Consider the following 16,747-nt stretch of genomic DNA (forward strand, 5'->3'; position numbering starts at 1 on the left):
ACAGATGGTGGTTCCCAGAGGCAGGGGTGGAGGTGGGCAAAATGGGTGAAGGGGTCCAAAGGCACAAACTTCAGTTATAAGGTCTGGGGATGTAAGATGCAGCGTGGCGACTATAGCTCAAAAAAAGAAAGGAATCAAAGGGACCCCACGGAGCTTTCAGGAGGAGCAGGGTCTCCTCTGACCCGGGGTTCCTGCAATCTGGGCTCCACCCAGCACAGGACTCGCCTGGACGTTTCCAGCGTTGCCACGGGTGCCCACCTCCCAGGCTGGACGCCTCAGGCCCCGGCCGCCCACCCTCCCAACCCGGACGCTTGGTGAGAACTCACGGAGCATTTCTTCGCTGAACATTTCAGTGGCACGGAAAACCTGCCCGTCTGAGCCAGAAACGAGACGTTTCCTTCCAGATCTTTGTTTACCTAGAAAGTAAAACCACCCAACCACGCACATGCTCGCAGCCCTCCGCGGGGACATGCGCTGTCCGCACAGGCACAGCCACCACCCCCCGCCCGAGGGAGGGGTCCATCCGCGGGGACATGCGCTGTCCACACAGGCATGGCCACCACCCCCGCCCGAGGGAGGGGTCCACGGAGCGCGCCCCCTCGGACCCGCTAGCATGAGTGCTCACACCTGGCAGCCAGCGGCACAGAGGAGCCGCCTTGTCACCCTGCTGGCATTGAGGGACATTCCAATACGTTTTGGGCATAAAACAGCCTAACGGGGGCCCGCGTGACCCCTTCTGAGGTGTGTCCCTCCTCCGTCACAGCACTCTGTGGAGACTGGGGGGCAGCGGAGACCCCGATTCCACCCACCACCCTCTTGCGACAGGGTGAGAAAACCCCCTTTTCCACGGCTTGGCCTCAACACTCACCGTGGGCTTGAAGGTGACAAGCACTTCACAGGACATGCCGGCTGGCATGGGACCAGGGGGGTCAAAGCTGCAGGTGCAATGAAGGCGGGAGGTGAGCGCCCTGTGCTCGTGCAGAAGCCACTGTCCAAACAGCTGGCGCCCCAGAGGGGCTTTGGGGCCCCCCTCTCGCCTGTCCTGGGTGCTGAGCCCCTGCTGCCTCGCCAGGACTCAATTCACAGGAGATGCTCGAGGAACACCTGAGAGTCAGTTGTGTGCGTGAAGGGCTGAGGGAAGGAAGGAAGGAAGCGGGGAGGGGAGGGGGGGAGGGAGGGAGGAGGAAGGGGGGAGGGAAGGGGGAGGAGGGAGGGAGGGAGGGAGGGAGGGAGGGGGAAGGAGGGGGGAGGGAAGGAGGGAGGGAAGGAGGGAGGGGGAGGGGGGAGGGAGGAAGGAGGCAAGTCCCCAGGGGCCAACTCCAGAGGGACAGATGCTCTGGGGTGAGCAGTGGTCACAGTCCCCCCAAGAACATGTGCGAGGCCTGAACCAAGGATCTAGGGTTTTAGGATCAAGGTCAGGTGTGTGAGACAGGTAGGGAGCTGGGACTGTGGGCCCTGCATTCAGCTGGAGCCCTCTGAGCTCCACTTTCAGTGAAAGACCCAGAAAAACAGCCCCACCTTCCTGGGGACACTTGGAGGGACTTGGTCTGGATCTGGGTGAGAAAAAGAAGCCCCTCACAAAGTTTCTAACACAAAGTCCATTTTCACAAGGTTGGATGTTACCTACTGTACTTTGTACAGAAATAACACAAGCTAAAAATTTAATATAAAAATCTGTCCCTGGCTGGCAGCATCCCAGTGGCAGCAGGAAGAAGCAAATCCAAACCTCCTCGGATCGGGAGGGAAGCATTGTGATGTCAGACTAACAGAGGCCCGAGGGTGGAGCCTCAGCCGTGGGAAGATTCGAACCCAGATTTCAACGTCCGCGCAGAGACCGGCACGAAACACGGCGAGGGGCAGGGCCAGACTCCAAGGATGTCAGGCAGTAGAAAGACGCAGAGAATTACAGACGTGAGAAAAGAACAAGAAATACCAGCTGATCTGAAAAAGAACTTAGAATTTTCAGAAATGAGAAATACGGCAACTGAAATTAGACACATAACAAGCAATTTCAACAGCCGATTAGATACGACCAAGGAGAGAAGTACTCAACGAGGGACGGACCCCGGGAAACACTGAGAAACCTGCTCAGGGAGATGACGGGGCCGGCGGGGTGGATGTGAGACAGGCGTCAGGAGGTGTGGGGGGCACAGAACAGACAGGGTTCAAATCGGAACACGGGGGCAGGTCTGTGAGGATGGGAGGCAGGCGACATCTGAAGGGACAGGGCGGAGAAATGCCCACAGCTGTTCAAAGAGCTGAATCCTCCCATCGGGAAGCACAGGGAGTTCTAAGCAGCCCTAGGAAAGGTCAGTCCACACCAGACACACTGCCGTAGACATGCAGGACCCCAAGGGGAGAGCAAGCTCACGGCAACCTGAGGAAAGAGCTCGATAACCTACAAAGACAGGGGATCGGACGGAACAGTAACAGCAGAAAACAGGAGACGGGGGAGTAAGATCCTCCGAGCGTGGAGAGGAAATGCTGCCAATAAAGAATTCTTGCTCCAGGCTTGGGGAGGGCGCCTCAGGGTGGCCTAGGTGACAGCGACCACCCGACTCTGGGCCTCTGCCGACTCCTCCAGAAACCCACAGCTCAACAGGAAGAACTAGCAACACAGGAAAGCCCCCGCCGTCAGCATGCCTGGAAGGCGGAGGACACGCGGGCGATAAACACGTGAGCCTCTGCAGACCCCGCGCCCGGCCACAGTTGGCACAGAACGGACAGCGCGTCCTTCGCGGGGAGGCTGACCAGAGCTGTGGACTCAGGGAGCAGCCCCAGGAAGCCCCTGGGGGCAGAGGGCAGGGCCTTGGAGGCTGCAGCACTCACAGCAGGAGCCCCCGGCACCTCCAAACCGAGGACAGAAGCTGGAGAAACCAGGGCGGGGAGGAGAAAAAACTTAACGGCAAAGGCAAAATGCTCAAGGAGCAGAAGAGAAGAGGGTCCCGCAGAAGACACAGCAACGGTGGTTACAAGAAAAACGAGGGGAAAGCAAAACAGGAAAGAAGCAAGGATTACAGGGACCAGAAAGAAAATCAGACACAAAAGAGGACCCAAGTCAGGTATCAGTGGGGTCTCAAAGGAAGAAACCTGAAACCCTGCAACAGAGGAAAAATTTAAATACATTGGACCCACCTCCTAGAGTAATGAAAATAACAGAAATAAACAAATGGGACCTAATGAAACTTCAAAGCTTTTGCACAGCAAAGGAAACCATAAACAAGACGACAAGACAACCCTCAGAATGGGAGAAAATATTTGCAAAGGAAGCAACGGACAAAGGATTCATCTCCAAAATATTCAAACAGCTCGTGGAGCTCAATACCAAAAAATACAAACAACCCAAATAAAAAATGGGTGGAAGACCTAAATAGACATTTCACCGAAGAAGACGTAACAGATGGCCAAGAGGTACATGAAAAGATTCTCAACATCACTAATTATTAGAGAAATGCAAATCAAAACTACAATGAGGTATCACCTCACACCAGTCAGAAGGGGCATCATCAGAAAATCTACAAACAACAAATGCTGGAGAGGGTGAGGAGAAAAGGGAACCCTATTGCACTGTCGGTGGGAATGTAAATTGATACAGCCACTATGGAAAACAGTATGGAAGTTTCTTAAAAAACTAAAAATAGAATTACCATATGACCTAGCAATCCCACTGCTGGGCATATATCCTGAGAAAACCATAATTCAAAAAGACACATGCACCCCAATGTTCATCGCAGCTCTATTTACAATAGCCAGGACATGGAACCAACCTAAATGTCCATAGACAGATGAATGGATAAAGAAGATGTGGTACATATATACAATGGAATATTACCCAGCCATAAAAAGGAACGAAATTGGGTCATTTGTAGAGATGTGGATGGACCTAGAGTCTGTCATACAGAGTGAAGCAAGTCAGAAAGAGAAAAACAAATACCGTATATTAACGCATATATGTGGAACCTAGAAAAATGGTACAGGTGAACCTATTTACACGGCAGGAATAGAGACGCAGACGTAGAGAACGGACATGTGGACACAGTGGAGGGAAGGGGAGGGTGGGACGAATTGGGATATTAGGTTTGACATAAGTACACTACCACGTGTAAAACAGATAGCTAGTGGGAACCTGCTGCGTAGCACAGGGAGCTCAGCTCGGCGCTCTGTGATGACCTAGATGGGTGGGATGGTGGGGGGTGGGAGGGAGGCTCAAGAGGGAGGGGATGTATGTAGACAAACGGCTGATTCACTAGAAACTAACACAACCTTGTAAAGCAATTTTACTCCAACAAAAAAAGGAATTATTGGATACAATTGGAAGAAAAGAAAAAAGTTTAAATACAGAGTTCAGTACACAGTCCCGAAATAAAGATGGCTTTTTTCTTCACCTTGAAAAGGCACAAGGCCCTCCAGGGAAATCTTACCCAGAGTGGTCAACCTCAAAACACAACGAAGGGGAAAACATCAAGCCATTTATCAGGGAAAACTGGGCTGGTCTCAGGAAGGCGGAGGAGCCACTTTACAAAATGCCCACGGGGACCCAAGCTGAAGGTTTTGTGCCCAAAATGTGGGTCAAATAAAAAGGCTCTGATAGCAGTTGCAGGGACTGAAGCACCCGCCCCGCACGCCGCCCGCCTCCCCCCACTGCCACCCGCGCGCCGCCCGCCTCCCCCCACTGCCACCCGCGCGCCGCCCGCCTCCCCCCCCACCCCCTAGTACTCGATGTGGATGAAGTCCCCGAGGCGCTCCTCCACGCCCACCAGCTTGCAGTAGTTAATCGTGTAGGTGGCGTTAATCAGCGTGATCTTTTTCTTGTACACTTTGCCGATATCAAAGTCCTAGGAAAAGCAGATAAAAAGTTACTGCTCCGAGTTTTCTGGCGGATGCTTCTCGGCACCTGACATTCCCGCCTGGGAGATGGGGACACCCTCCATGGTCTCGTAGGATCCCCGCCTCAGGCAGGAAGCGGCCTCCTGGGGACCAGCGGGTGGGGGTCCGCCAGCAAAGGGTCGGGTGGTGCCTGGGTCCTCCAGAGGGACCAGGAAGGTGTGACGTGCCAGCCCCCCAGGACAATCGCCCTCCTGGGGCTGGTGTCTGACCCCTCGTGTGAGACCGGGCCCTGTCCCCTCAGCCCCAGGCGAGGACCCTGGGCTCACCTTGAAGTGGACGAGCTTGGGCTTGCTGTGGAAGGGACACCCTCTGAACTCGCGCCTGGATGCCACCTGCTTGTGGGTCACCCCGCGGCACAGCTGCTGCGCAGTGCGTGCCAGGATGTCCTTGTCGGTCTTCGTTCCGCCCACGGACTTCTGGTCCACATCCTCCTTGGGCACCTGGGGTTTTGTGGGGACAGTGGTCAGCTCGGGAGCCCCCCCAGGGCTCCCTGAGGTCAGCTGGGGAGTAAAGGAAATGGACAGCCCGGAGCCGGGGGCCACCACGGCCGCATGGGGCCGGGGTGGGGTGGGCACCAGCAAGGCGGGGGAGGGGGTATGGCAGGGTCAGGGGAGAAACAAGGGGTCGAGCAGGGCCATCCAGGATCCGGCGGATTTCCAGGAAATAATGGCAGAGGGGTATTTTCTAGATTTTAAAATCAGGCCAAGAGAAAGTTCTTGAAAAACTCTACCGGAAGCAACATTTTTTCAGTGGCACAAATAAAGATGCCTCCCTGACCGGCTTAGTGACTTGAAGAAGGACCCTCTGGGGGCCTGGTTCCCGGTGCCCCTGCTGGCCCAGGGGCTGGCATCCTCCTGCCTCGCTCTCCTGGGTGGGAGCCGGCCTGCTGACCGGTGGTGCCCAGGGAGTGGCCGGGCCCGAGCAGAGCAGCGGCAGGCCTCCTCAGAACCAGCGGAACCAAAATGGCTTTGCCCTCAGAGCGATGGGAACCAACTTGTACACAGACCAAGGCCGGGCGATGTCCTCCAGGTGGCCGCGGGCCTCCGCTGGCCAGTGCAGAGACAGGGCCAGAGCCTGTGTCCTGTTGCGTGCAGTGGACACTCGCTAGCTTCTCAGCTCCCAGAGCTGTGCCTGCCCTTTTAGAGCCAGCACGACCCGTGCTCCTCGGCTCCCAGAGCCTGTGTCCTGCTGCGTGCAGTGGACACTCGCTAGCTTCTCGGCTCCCAGAGCTGTGCCTGCCCTCTTAGAGCCAGGACGATCAGTGCTCTGGATAGCATGTGTTCTGTGACAAGAGGCCGTCAAAGCAAGTGTGAGCTCATGCCTTTTTCTAGCGACACATTTCCCCAGTAGTAAGCTGGAGAGTTAGGACTCGGCCCCACCCCTCGAGCCCTCTGCCTCATCCCTCCACGTGTGGCCACCACCGGCCCTGTGGTTGTTTGGGAGGGAGGTGGCTGGGGGGGACCACAGAGCAGCCCCCGCGAGGGGGGCCGCCACGGTCGCCAGGACAGGGTGGAGACGTGGGAGACGGATGAAAAGATGTGGCCGCGTGTCCAAGGGGCTACCTGGTACGGCTTGCAGTCCTCCTTCCAGAGCCCGGGGATCTCCGGCTGAGCCAGCGTCCCCGCCTCCCGGCCAAGGCTCTCCCTGTCCGCCTGGACGGACTCGCTGGATGCAGCCTTCACCAGCAGAGAGGCTTGGGGTAACGCAGACCTGCCCTCCTGGAGTTGGGGAGAGGAACGCGACAGCCTATTCTAGAAAACAGAGATTGTACTGACCGGGAGGAAGAAAGTGCAAACCCTCGGGACTCCAGGGCCTTGGCAGACGACCCAGCCCCGCTCTGCACTCAGAGACCAGAGCACACATGGGTTTGCAACTTCTGTTTACAGCATGAGTGTCTTTACACATCGTGAAAGCCTGGTCTCCAACGCCCAGAAGAGCCACAAAACTCTAACTTATGGACACCCCGGAACCCCCTTCACGGACCCTCAGCTGCTCTAGGGCCAGACGGGGCCTCCCTCCAGGGACCTCAGGCTGGCACAGGGACAAGAATGGAGGGCGATGTTGCTGGAGGCGTGAGAAAGGCCCCACGTGGAGAAGGGCAGGAGCACGGCTGGGGGCGAGAGGACAGAGAGGCACAGCTTTGGGGGGCACCCACGAAGCAGCCTGGGGGTTCCGGCTGGCAGCGCTTTGCTGGAGCCAGTGACCTGGGCCTTCAGGCTGGGGGCACACAGAGCAGAAGCAGAAGGGCTGCCGGGCTCAGGATGGGGTCCCGACGTCCCTACCCCACACCCTCAGGGACAGGTAAGCAGGTCACCTGTGGGGTGACCGGCACAGGGCCGGCCCTCTATGTGAGGACTGAGTGCGGGAATGGAGGGAAGCGGCCCGGCTCCGGGGCGAACATGCGTGGGGGGTGGACGGGGGCACACGTCTCCCCTGGGCCGTGATGGGCCTTTGGTCACCAGCCTGGCTCTGGCATCTGGGGACGGGTAAGGTGGCCCAAGACAATCCTGTTCAGGGGACATGTGGCGATGGGGGTCTGCTTCCCCAGGCGGGCCAGGCGCCGGAGACCGGGGGGGGGGGGGGGGGGGGGGGAGCCGCGAGGGACATGGAACACGTGCACCAGGGCTGGGGCCGCCTGGCGACCGGAGGCTGTGCCTGCATCCGGCGAAGGGGCAGGAGCGCTCTCCGCGGTCCTGATCGGAGCTGGCCGGTGCGGTCCAGGGTAGCAGGGGCGTCCGCTCACCGGGGGGCAGCAGGGCGGCTCCGCCGGGCCCTTCCCGTCATGGAAAGCGGCCACGTAGCTCCAGGTCTGGTCCCTCAGGATCGGCCGGCCCGCGGGTCTGGCGGGCGAGGGCCGCTGCTTCCTCCTGGCCTCCTCGGCCTCCTCCTTCAAGATCCGACTCACAATCTCGTGCTTCCTGAGCTTCTGCTCCTCCTCGAAGGCGCTGTGGGGAAAACGCTAGCTGCACCCAGACCCCGAGAGGCTCGGCCCGCAGGAGCCGACGGAGGGAGCCCAGAAGGGCGGCCGGGCCAGAGACCTGGGACGCGAACCTCCGGCCCAGCGCCGTCCCCGCCACAAGCCTCGACCCCGTGAGCTGTTGCGTCCCCCACTCCGGGTTCCCAGGCGCCACTGGGCGCCCTGAGGCTCAGACCAGGGCAGTCTCAGGGCTGGAGGCCGGTCACTCAGTCAGTCATTCCCGCTGCTCCTTGCTGGTGCCTCCCACCTGCCAGGACTAAGGGCTCCGAGGCAGGAGGAGCTGCCCCCGGGACCCCTGCAGGCAGGCGATGACCCAACGCCGGGGCTGGCACCCAGGGCACCGCGACTCCCCAGTGACAGGACCGGGTGGCCACACCTGGGCAGGTGCTGACAGTGACCACGATGGGCGGGGCTGCTTGTGGGGGAAGGGACAGGCCCTCCAGGATGAAGAGGAAGTGACAGAACCTTGTGTGCAAGGCTGGGCTGAGGCAGGAGAGTTGGCCACCTCACCCTTGCATCTTGGGAAGCCCCCGGGCGGACCCCTGTGTCTCAGGTCGGGTGCAGCCTGGGGAGCTGAGAATGGGGGACTTGCAGGCCGAGGGGTTCTTAGGGGATGACGGTGCAGCGTGGACTGAGGCAGCACTGAGCCCCGGTTTGGGGGAGCCCAGAAAGTGAGCCCCGGCTGCCCGCAGCCTTTGGGAGGGAGGAGGCCATGGGCGGGGGATGCCCGGGGCAGCAGGGGCAGTGGGGGCTGTGCCTGAGGCCCAGGAGACATCCTGCCTGCTGGGGGCTGGAGAGCAGGATGCGGGGGGTGGGGGGGTGGGAGGGGGAGGCCCAGGGAGAGAGGCAGCCTCGCCGCAGGTTGTGACAGACACACCCGCCCACCACTCTGGGATGCCGCCCCACCAGGCCCTCACCGGTTCTGGGCCTCCAGCTCCTGGCGCCGGCGTTGATGGCAAAAGTGCTTGAAAGCGTCCCCACCTTGGGCCAGAATCACCTCCTTCTCGGCCTGGGCCCTCTGTTCCGCCAGCTCTGCCTTGGCCTGGCCCCATGCTTGAAATTTCCGGAGCGTCTCCTTGGGAATAGAGAACATGGACGTGCCGGCATCCCAGGTGTGCGCGTGCGCAGTGGGGCTTTCTGTGGGCTGGGTGCCCTCAAGTCGTACCCGAGGCGCTGGAGGCCAACGTTTGTGGAAATCACCGCTGCTCCCGCCTGCACGCGCCTCCTGAAGCTGCCCCCCCAAATCCTCAGGGGCTTCCCGAGGCCAGAGCCCCGCTGTCTCCACTGGACTGGCGGCTCACTGTGCATCCCTCCCCGCTTCCCTGGTCTAACTGCCCCCCAGGCCCCGGGGGGTATCACTTCCCCTGGGAAGGCCCGGGGCTCCAGCACTCCCCTCGCCGAGCCCGGGTCCCCCTGGAGCGCGGGAGCCTGTCCAAGGGCAGGTGAGCGCATCCTGAGGGCGTCGGGAGGTGGGGCCAGTCCTACCCGGTTGGCGGAGATGCTGTTCTTCAGGGCCAGCACTGCGTCCATGCGCCTGCGCGCGTGCTCGCGGCTCTCCAGCTCCTCTCTCTGCTCCTGCTTGCGGATCCTGGCGGGGAGGACCTGCTCATGGCGCAGTGGCCACCGGGGGGAGGAGCCCCAAGGAAGCAGCCAAGCGCCATGATGTTAAAGGCAAGTGGGAAAGAGCTGGGCTGCGCGTGGACCATGAGGAAACGTCAAAGCCGTTTCTCTAGACTGGAGTCCTCGTCTGAAACTAACGGCCGTCAGCTCAAAGCTGGAAACACACACTTATTCTTTCTGGGTGATGAGGTGACGGCTCAATGATAAAATCGGAGGATTTCAAAACGAAGGCAATTGATCCCCTTTCTCAGGCTTCCCTGTGTGGGCGGGGGTGGGGTGAGGGGAGGGACAGGAGGAGAGGCGCGGAGAGAAGAGAGCCGCAGTACCTCCCCAGGGAGGCCTTCAGGAACTTCACGGCCTTCCGATGGTTCTTCTGGGCGTCTTCCACCAGCTTCTGGTGCCTGAGCCCGTGCTCCTTCTGCAGGTACACGGACCTCCTGCAGGGACACGGGGCAGCGGGAACAGGGACACGTCCTGTGCAGGCTTGGCCGCAGAGGGCCCGGGACCAGGGCCAAGTGCATGAGGCGGGAGGTCCCTGCGCTGTGCCTGGTAGGGGGCGGGGCCGTGGGGACCCTGTGGGTGTCCACAGGCTCGGATCCCACGGAAGCAGCAGGAAGATCTGGCAACGGGCTGGACAAGGTGGGGGGTGGGAGAGCCGGAGGACCTGTGAGGACCCCGTGCCGGGGCGAGGGCGGGGGGCCCCTGGGGGGGGCTGCGTCCCCCGGCCTGCAGCACACCTACTCCACTGGCCCCACCCTCAGAAGCAGCTGCCCGCGGGGCACGGGCAGTGTCGGGGCCTCAGGAGGACGGGCCACAAGGAGTGGCCAGGGCCGGGAAGAGGGTAGGGCGTCCAGGAGGGAGGCAGCCATCAGGTCAGGGAGCGAGCGTGGCCCAAGTCACTCTGCCCAGGCTGGGGCTGGGTGGGCAGGGGCGCAGGCGTGGGGCGGGGGGGGGGGGCGCGCAGGCCTGGGCCTGTGGGGAGGTTGCAGGTGTGGGGCGGGGGGGGGGCGCAGGCCTGGGCCGGGGGTGGGTCGCAGGCGTGGGCCGGGGGCGGTTGCAGGCGTGGGCAGGGGGGCCGCAGGCGTGGGCCGGGGGGGGTCACAGGCGTGGGCAGGGTGGCTGCAGGCGTGGGCAAGGGGGCCGCAGGCGTGGGCCGGAGGGGTGTTGCAGGCGTGGGGCGGGGGGGGGGGGGCGCAGGCGTGGGCCGGGGGGGCACAGGCGTGGGCCTGGTGAGGGGCACAGGCATGGGCCTGGCGGGGGGCACAGGCGTGGGCCTGGGGGGGTGCGCCCCAGGCCTGGACCTACCGCACCCGCAGCAGCCGGTTCCGCTCTGCCTTCCCCGAGGCCCCCCTCTCCCGGAGGCATTTCCTGGCAGCCGGGGCCTCCGCTTGGGCCGACTCGCGGGCGTCCTCCAGCTGCCTCTCCTGGATCTCCATGTGCCACACGGCGCTCCTTGCAAACAGGAGGCGCTTCTGTTTACGCTGGCAAAGGGGTTTGAGAGCCGGGCCACGCCCCCCGCACAGCGTCCACTCCAGGGCTCCGCCACCGAGTCTGACCAACACCCAGGCCCCTTGTCTCCTGCAACACCGCCCTGCTCTGTCCCTGAAGCCCTGCTCTCTGGGCCCAGGGACGCAGCGACCGTGCCACGTGGCACCGCCGCGAGCTTCTTGCTTTGCTTATGTGCCTCTCATTCCCGTGAAAGCAGGCAGGGACTCCAAGTGTTTTCCTCACTGCTGACCCTACGTGCTTACGTCGGGGTCTGACACTCAGCAGGTGCTCAGTGACCGTGAGTGACGCCGTCTAGGCCACGAGCCCCAAGTTCACACGTGCCCCTGAAGGAAGCCCTTGGGGACAGCAGACACCTGCTGCGTGGGCTGCCTGCCCTCAGCCCACACTTGGGGGGACTCATCAACGTCCCTGCGGCCTGGGGTGCCCTTGAGCCTGGGCACACAGACCGGCAGCAACACAGGAGGGCCCTGAAGTCACGTCCCCCCAAGAATAGGTTCAAGGGGTCACTACGTGGTCCAAGGGGATGCTGACCAGGAAGGGAAACCAGGTGGGCTTCCAACGGGAGCCCTGCTCAGTGGTGAAGCAGACAGCAGTGGACTCTACGGCCATGAAGGGACACACCGGCCATGCACGAGGACATGAATGCCTCTCATGGCTGCTGTGTGGCATGGAGGAGACGGGCACGGGGAGTAGACACTGCAGGGTCTCACCCACTTAACACTAAGGGGCAGAGGACACCCGCGGTCACCTGGGGTCAGCACTGCTGACGGACAGGATGCACAAGGGACGTTTGACGTACATTTGCCTGCATATAAATTAGACCTAAATAAAGCTGATTAAAAAGAAAGGAAATGGGCAGCAGCCACGCCCACATGAGGAGGGGCAGGCAGGTGGGCTATGGGGGGTCAGGGCCAGCCACAGCGGGGCAGGGTCAGCAGACTGGTACTTGGTGGGAGGAGAAGTGAGCAAAAACACTGAAGGTAATGACAGACAGGTTCCATCTGTCAGAGAAGAAGTGTCCCATCAGACAGGGGAGATGAGGGCGCACCTCTGGTTCTGTTGGAGCTGGAATCACGGGTGTCAACTCCTGGTTCTAACGCAGACACACAGAGACATGCACATGCTTCCCAGTGGGGCCACCTGGTGCCCAGCCCTAGGTCCCTAAACACCACTCCCCCCTGTGAGAAAGCCCAAGGCTCTGGCTTGGTCCGGACAACCGGCTAGGTCTAGGACTAGGGCGGACAGGAAACAAGTGGGCTACGAACATGTCGTTACCCCAGAAAGCACTCGAAGAACGACAGGGAGCCTGCTTGAAAGAGGTGCTAACTGGCCCAACTGGGGGTGACTGGAGCATCAAAATAAATAATGATGATGGGACTTCCCTGGTGGCACAGTGGTTAAGAATCCGCCTGCCAATGCAGGGGACACGGGTTCGAGCCCTGGTCTGGGAATGTCCCACATGCCGCGGAGCAACTAAGCCCGTGCGCCACAACTACTGAGCCTGAGCTCTAGAGCCCACGAGCCACGACTACTGAGCCCACGCACCTAGAGCCCGTGCTCCGCAACAAGAGAAGCCACCACAATGGGAAGCCCACGCACCACAACAAAGGGTAGCTCCCGCTCGCAGCAACTAGAGAAAGCCCGTGCACAGCAACGGAGACCCAATGCAGCCAAAAATAAATAAATTAATTAATTAAAAAAAAAAGATAGAGCAGGTTATAACCCACTGCATAGAACAGAAGTCGAAGAGTCTACACTGACACATAAAGAAACATGGGGAAGAGAACGCTGTTCCTTACAGCGGAACGCTAACTCGTACATCTAGAAGGAATTACGGAATTAGAAAATCGCCCTTTGGCAACCATCATCACAACTGATTCAAGCGAGAAGCATCAATAAATGCAAACACCGAGCGTGAAAGGGATGAGGATGGGGTTTTCCAGTCTCACAGTATGTACCACCAATTCCATGTTAGTTTCCAAAGGAAAAGCGTGACTCTGCATTGAAGAAACCCTGCGTGGCACTTCCCTGGTGGTCCAATGGGTAAGATGCTGCACTCCCAATGCAGGGGGCCCGGGTTCGATCCCTGGTCAGGGAACTAGACCCCGCATGCATGCTGCAACTAAAGATCTCACATGCTGCAACTTAGACCTGGTGCAGCCTAAATAAATAAATAAAATAAATATTAAAAAAAAGTGTAAACTTTAGGGACTTCCCTGGTGGTCCAGTGGTTAAGACTCCATGCTCCCAATGCAGGGGGCCTGTGTTCGATCCCTGGTCGGGGAACTAGATCCCGCATGCTGCAACTAAGACCCAGCACAGCCAAATAAATAAATAAATATTTTTTTTAAATGTGTAAACTTTAAAACCAAAAAAGAAACCCTGCACACCCCATCTCGATCAAGTGACCAAAGTTCCCCCACTGGAAATGGGACCGGTGGCCATCGTACGCCTTGTTGGCGGGGGGGGGGGGGCGCGGGGGGCAGCACCTGGGGGATTCTAGACCACCGCCCCGAGGAAACATCACACAAAGGCAACTTGGGGGACAGTTCCTGGCCCGGATGCTTCAAAACCATCAAGGTCACGAGCGTCACGGGAAGACTGAGGGTCTTTCCTACTGGAGGTGGGGCGACGCCATGCAACCCTCCAAGTGTGAAGTGTCACCGGGACGGTGGGGAGAGCAAGGGAACACCAGGGGTTCTTGGTGCTATTTCTGCAACTCTTCTGTGAATTTGAAATTGTTTCAAAATTTAGAAGTTTTTTAAAAAACTAAATGGACCATACAGTGATCCGACACAGGCAGGGCCCCGGGGGCTCCGCGGCGCTGGTGGGGACCAGCCCGGTGCCGGCTGGTGCAGGGAGGAAGCTGCCGTGTACAGGATTTGACACAGCACAGCCGTCTCCTCGCCGGGTGGGGGGAGTGCTCTCAGAAAAGGTGTAAAGCTCTTTTAAAAATCATGCTGGTCGTTCTTTGGAGGCTCAAAGAGCAGGAAAAAAGGAAAAAGAAGCTGATTTCACAGGTCCTGAGAACTCAGACAAACATGGAGGATGCGCAAAACACTTAAACGATGGAAAGTCTCAGCTACCTTTCAATCTTTAGGCAGCTTGAAAGTCAAACACAAAATGTCATTCTTCATCTTCAAACCCGTCCCTGCTCGACGGCCTGGACTTACACGCTGTCCTGCAGCACGGCCGTCATCTTCGCCTGCAGGTCCCCCTCGTTCCCCAGCTCTGAGCACGGGCGCTGGGACGCTGCCTCGAGGCGACCCACGGCTGCCCAGCAGAGGGCGAGTGGGTCGGGGCCTCAGGGGCTGCGGGCCTTCAGGCTCAGCGATGCCTTCGCCTGACCTTTCCTCTAAACTGGCCGACTCGAGGGCAGGGCTGCGGCCGAAGGAAGGCTTCTCCTGGGCCCACTCCGTTGATCTGAGCCCGCTCCTGCCCCCTCCCGCCCCCTCTCCACTGGCCTCTCATCCTTCCAAGGATGGGGAGCCAGCCCCCTGGTTGCCAGCCCCTCAGGAAGGACCCGCACACTCACCTAACGACTAGAGGCATCTCGGGGGCCAAAAAGCCACTGAGAGGCCCTCCTGGCCGAGCCCACTCTGAGACCTCCTACTTCACCTCCCTCTGCCCTCCCGGTCACCCAAGCCCAGTCACACTCTGAGGTGTAGCCACTTCGCGGGGGCACTCAGATGAACAGGGTGGGTGGGCGGGCGCAGGACAGAGAGGTGCACCGCCCCGCAAGACACCCCACTACGGTCAGGAGAGGGCGGGGGCATCTCTTGGAGGGCGGCCTGGAGGGACACTGACCAGAGGGCTCTGGTCCGCGGGCACGTGACCTGGCGTCCTCGCCTGCTGCCCCGGGCCCTGCACTCGCCGCCCACCCCAGCCATTGTGCCGCTGTCCCTACCACTCACCTCCCAGCCTGCAGGTCCCCTCCTCAGGGAGGCCTCCCCTGGCCACCTGCCTCAAAGTGACCGCCCCTCCTGACTCGTGGCCACCTGACTCCTGATGTCCACTTGGGTTGCCCGATTCCCACACGGCCGGGAAGTGGGTCCGCCCCCACTCCCGTGCCCACCGGCCCCAGGGCCCCACCTCCGACCTACCTGTTGCCGGCGGCTCTCTCCGCGGCCGGGCCAGCTGCCACGCTCTCCTGCTGCTTGGCGAGGAGCCCCATCCTCCAGCGGCAAGCACGCAGCTCCTCCCTGAAAGTTGGAACCGGCGTCGGTAAGCGGCTCCCTGCACCCCAGGCGCTCCGGCCGGGGCGGGGCCGGCAGCTGGCACAGGCTCTCCTGCGGGCATCTCGAGCATTTAGGAGTAAAGTTTCATGATGTCATCAATTTGCCTTCAAGTTTCAACTTTTCTGTGTTTGAAATTTTTCTTCGCAGACACTGGAGAACACACTGCAGCGTCGCCGTCAATCGGACAGGAGTGGAGGGCGGCAAACGCCGCACAGATGGGCCCCGGCCAGAGCCCGGCCCGCCCCGCTCACCTCGTGTTCTGAATGAAAAGGTCTTTCTCTTCATGCAGCTGGTCTAGGTGGCTCAAATCCCTCCGCAGGAGTGAGGCCTGCATTCTGTCCTGGACGGCTGGTCTCTGCTTCCTCTTGTCTGCATTCTGCTCTTTCCCTGGACTTAACATGGAAAGGACGCCCGCTGCCATCCCGTGGGGAGTGCGTCCTGCCCCTCCCCCTCCCCCTGCCCCGGGTTAATTACCAGGAGCTTCCTGGGTCCGCCTCGTTCTCAGCCTCCCCAGGGACAGGGCCCAGCACAAACTCCGGATCCTCCGGTTCATCTGTTTCTAGAAATAGAGTGAGAGTTAAAACAACAGAACGCAGATGGAGACCTTCAAGCCTGAAGTTCCAGGGTAAATCCTGACACACGCAAACTGGGCAATGATGGGATGGAGCAGTGGTTCTTAAAGTGTGGCCCAGGGAACCCTTCCAAGGGGTCTGCAAAGTCAAAACTATTTTCATAATAATAGCAAAACACTATTGTCTTTCCCACCCTTGTTTCATGAGCGTAGAGTGGAGTTTTCTAACGGCCACGTGACAAGATCTCAGAGTAGACTAGTCAAAGGCAGACGTGAAATGCAGCTGCTGCTCTGAAACCAGGCTCTTCAGGTTACATACAGCAGGTTCCTTATTGCCATTTGAAGCAATAACAAAAGACTGGGAAGCTACCGTCGGCCACTGAACTTCAAGGTCTCAGCCACGTGGACCTTTCTTCTGATTAAACAGAATAATACAAGCTACCTTTTTGAGAAAAAATATGAGTTTAAAAGATGTGGTCTCTCTGAAAAAAGGAAATTAAAGGGCAACTATTAAGCACATCGTTTGTCTTCCGTGTGTTGAAACGTGTCTTATTTGTGAAAAGACCTTTCTTGATTACCATCCTCCACAAGGGGGGCGTCGTCCAAAAGCTTCTTAGGGAACAGGCTGGCATCTTCTTCCATCTTGGGAGGCAGAAATTAGCTACAAAAATTTTTACAAAACATAGATGACACATTAAAAAAAACCTAAAAAACCGGATTTCATAAGCGTTAACAATTTCTCTTGTAAAAAGACATTAGGGCTTCCCTGGTGGTGCAGTGGTTGAGAATCTGCCTGCTAATGCAGGGGACACGGGTTTGAGCCCTGGTCTGGGAGGATCCCACATGCCGTGGAGCAACTAGGTCCGTGAGCCACAACTACTGAGCCTGCGCGTCTGGAGCCTGTGCTCCACAACAAGAGAGGCCGTGATAGTGAGAGGCCCGCGC

The 16,747-nt window shown here is 59.4% G+C and overlaps 1 protein-coding gene across 1 annotated transcript in view; it reads right to left on the reverse strand.

Annotated features, from left to right (window-relative positions):
- Positions 1–16,444, reverse strand: part of CFAP74 (cilia and flagella associated protein 74) — a 58,038-nt gene extending 41,594 nt beyond the window's left edge. Inside the window, 15 exon segments of the mRNA XM_060012071.1 lie at positions 327–416; positions 869–935; positions 4,717–4,835; positions 5,154–5,327; positions 6,450–6,605; positions 7,631–7,832; positions 8,782–8,939; positions 9,350–9,452; positions 9,811–9,921; positions 10,790–10,936; positions 14,167–14,266; positions 15,086–15,195; positions 15,483–15,623; positions 15,706–15,790; positions 16,381–16,444. Coding sequence (XP_059868054.1) covers positions 327–416; positions 869–935; positions 4,717–4,835; positions 5,154–5,327; positions 6,450–6,605; positions 7,631–7,832; positions 8,782–8,939; positions 9,350–9,452; positions 9,811–9,921; positions 10,790–10,936; positions 14,167–14,266; positions 15,086–15,195; positions 15,483–15,623; positions 15,706–15,790; positions 16,381–16,444 — 1,827 coding nt within the window.
- Positions 16,445–16,747: the final 303 nt, after the last annotated feature.

This window comes from Delphinus delphis, chromosome 1 (genome assembly GCF_949987515.2).
Source record: "Delphinus delphis chromosome 1, mDelDel1.2, whole genome shotgun sequence".
Classification (NCBI taxonomy): domain Eukaryota; kingdom Metazoa; phylum Chordata; class Mammalia; order Artiodactyla; family Delphinidae; genus Delphinus; species Delphinus delphis.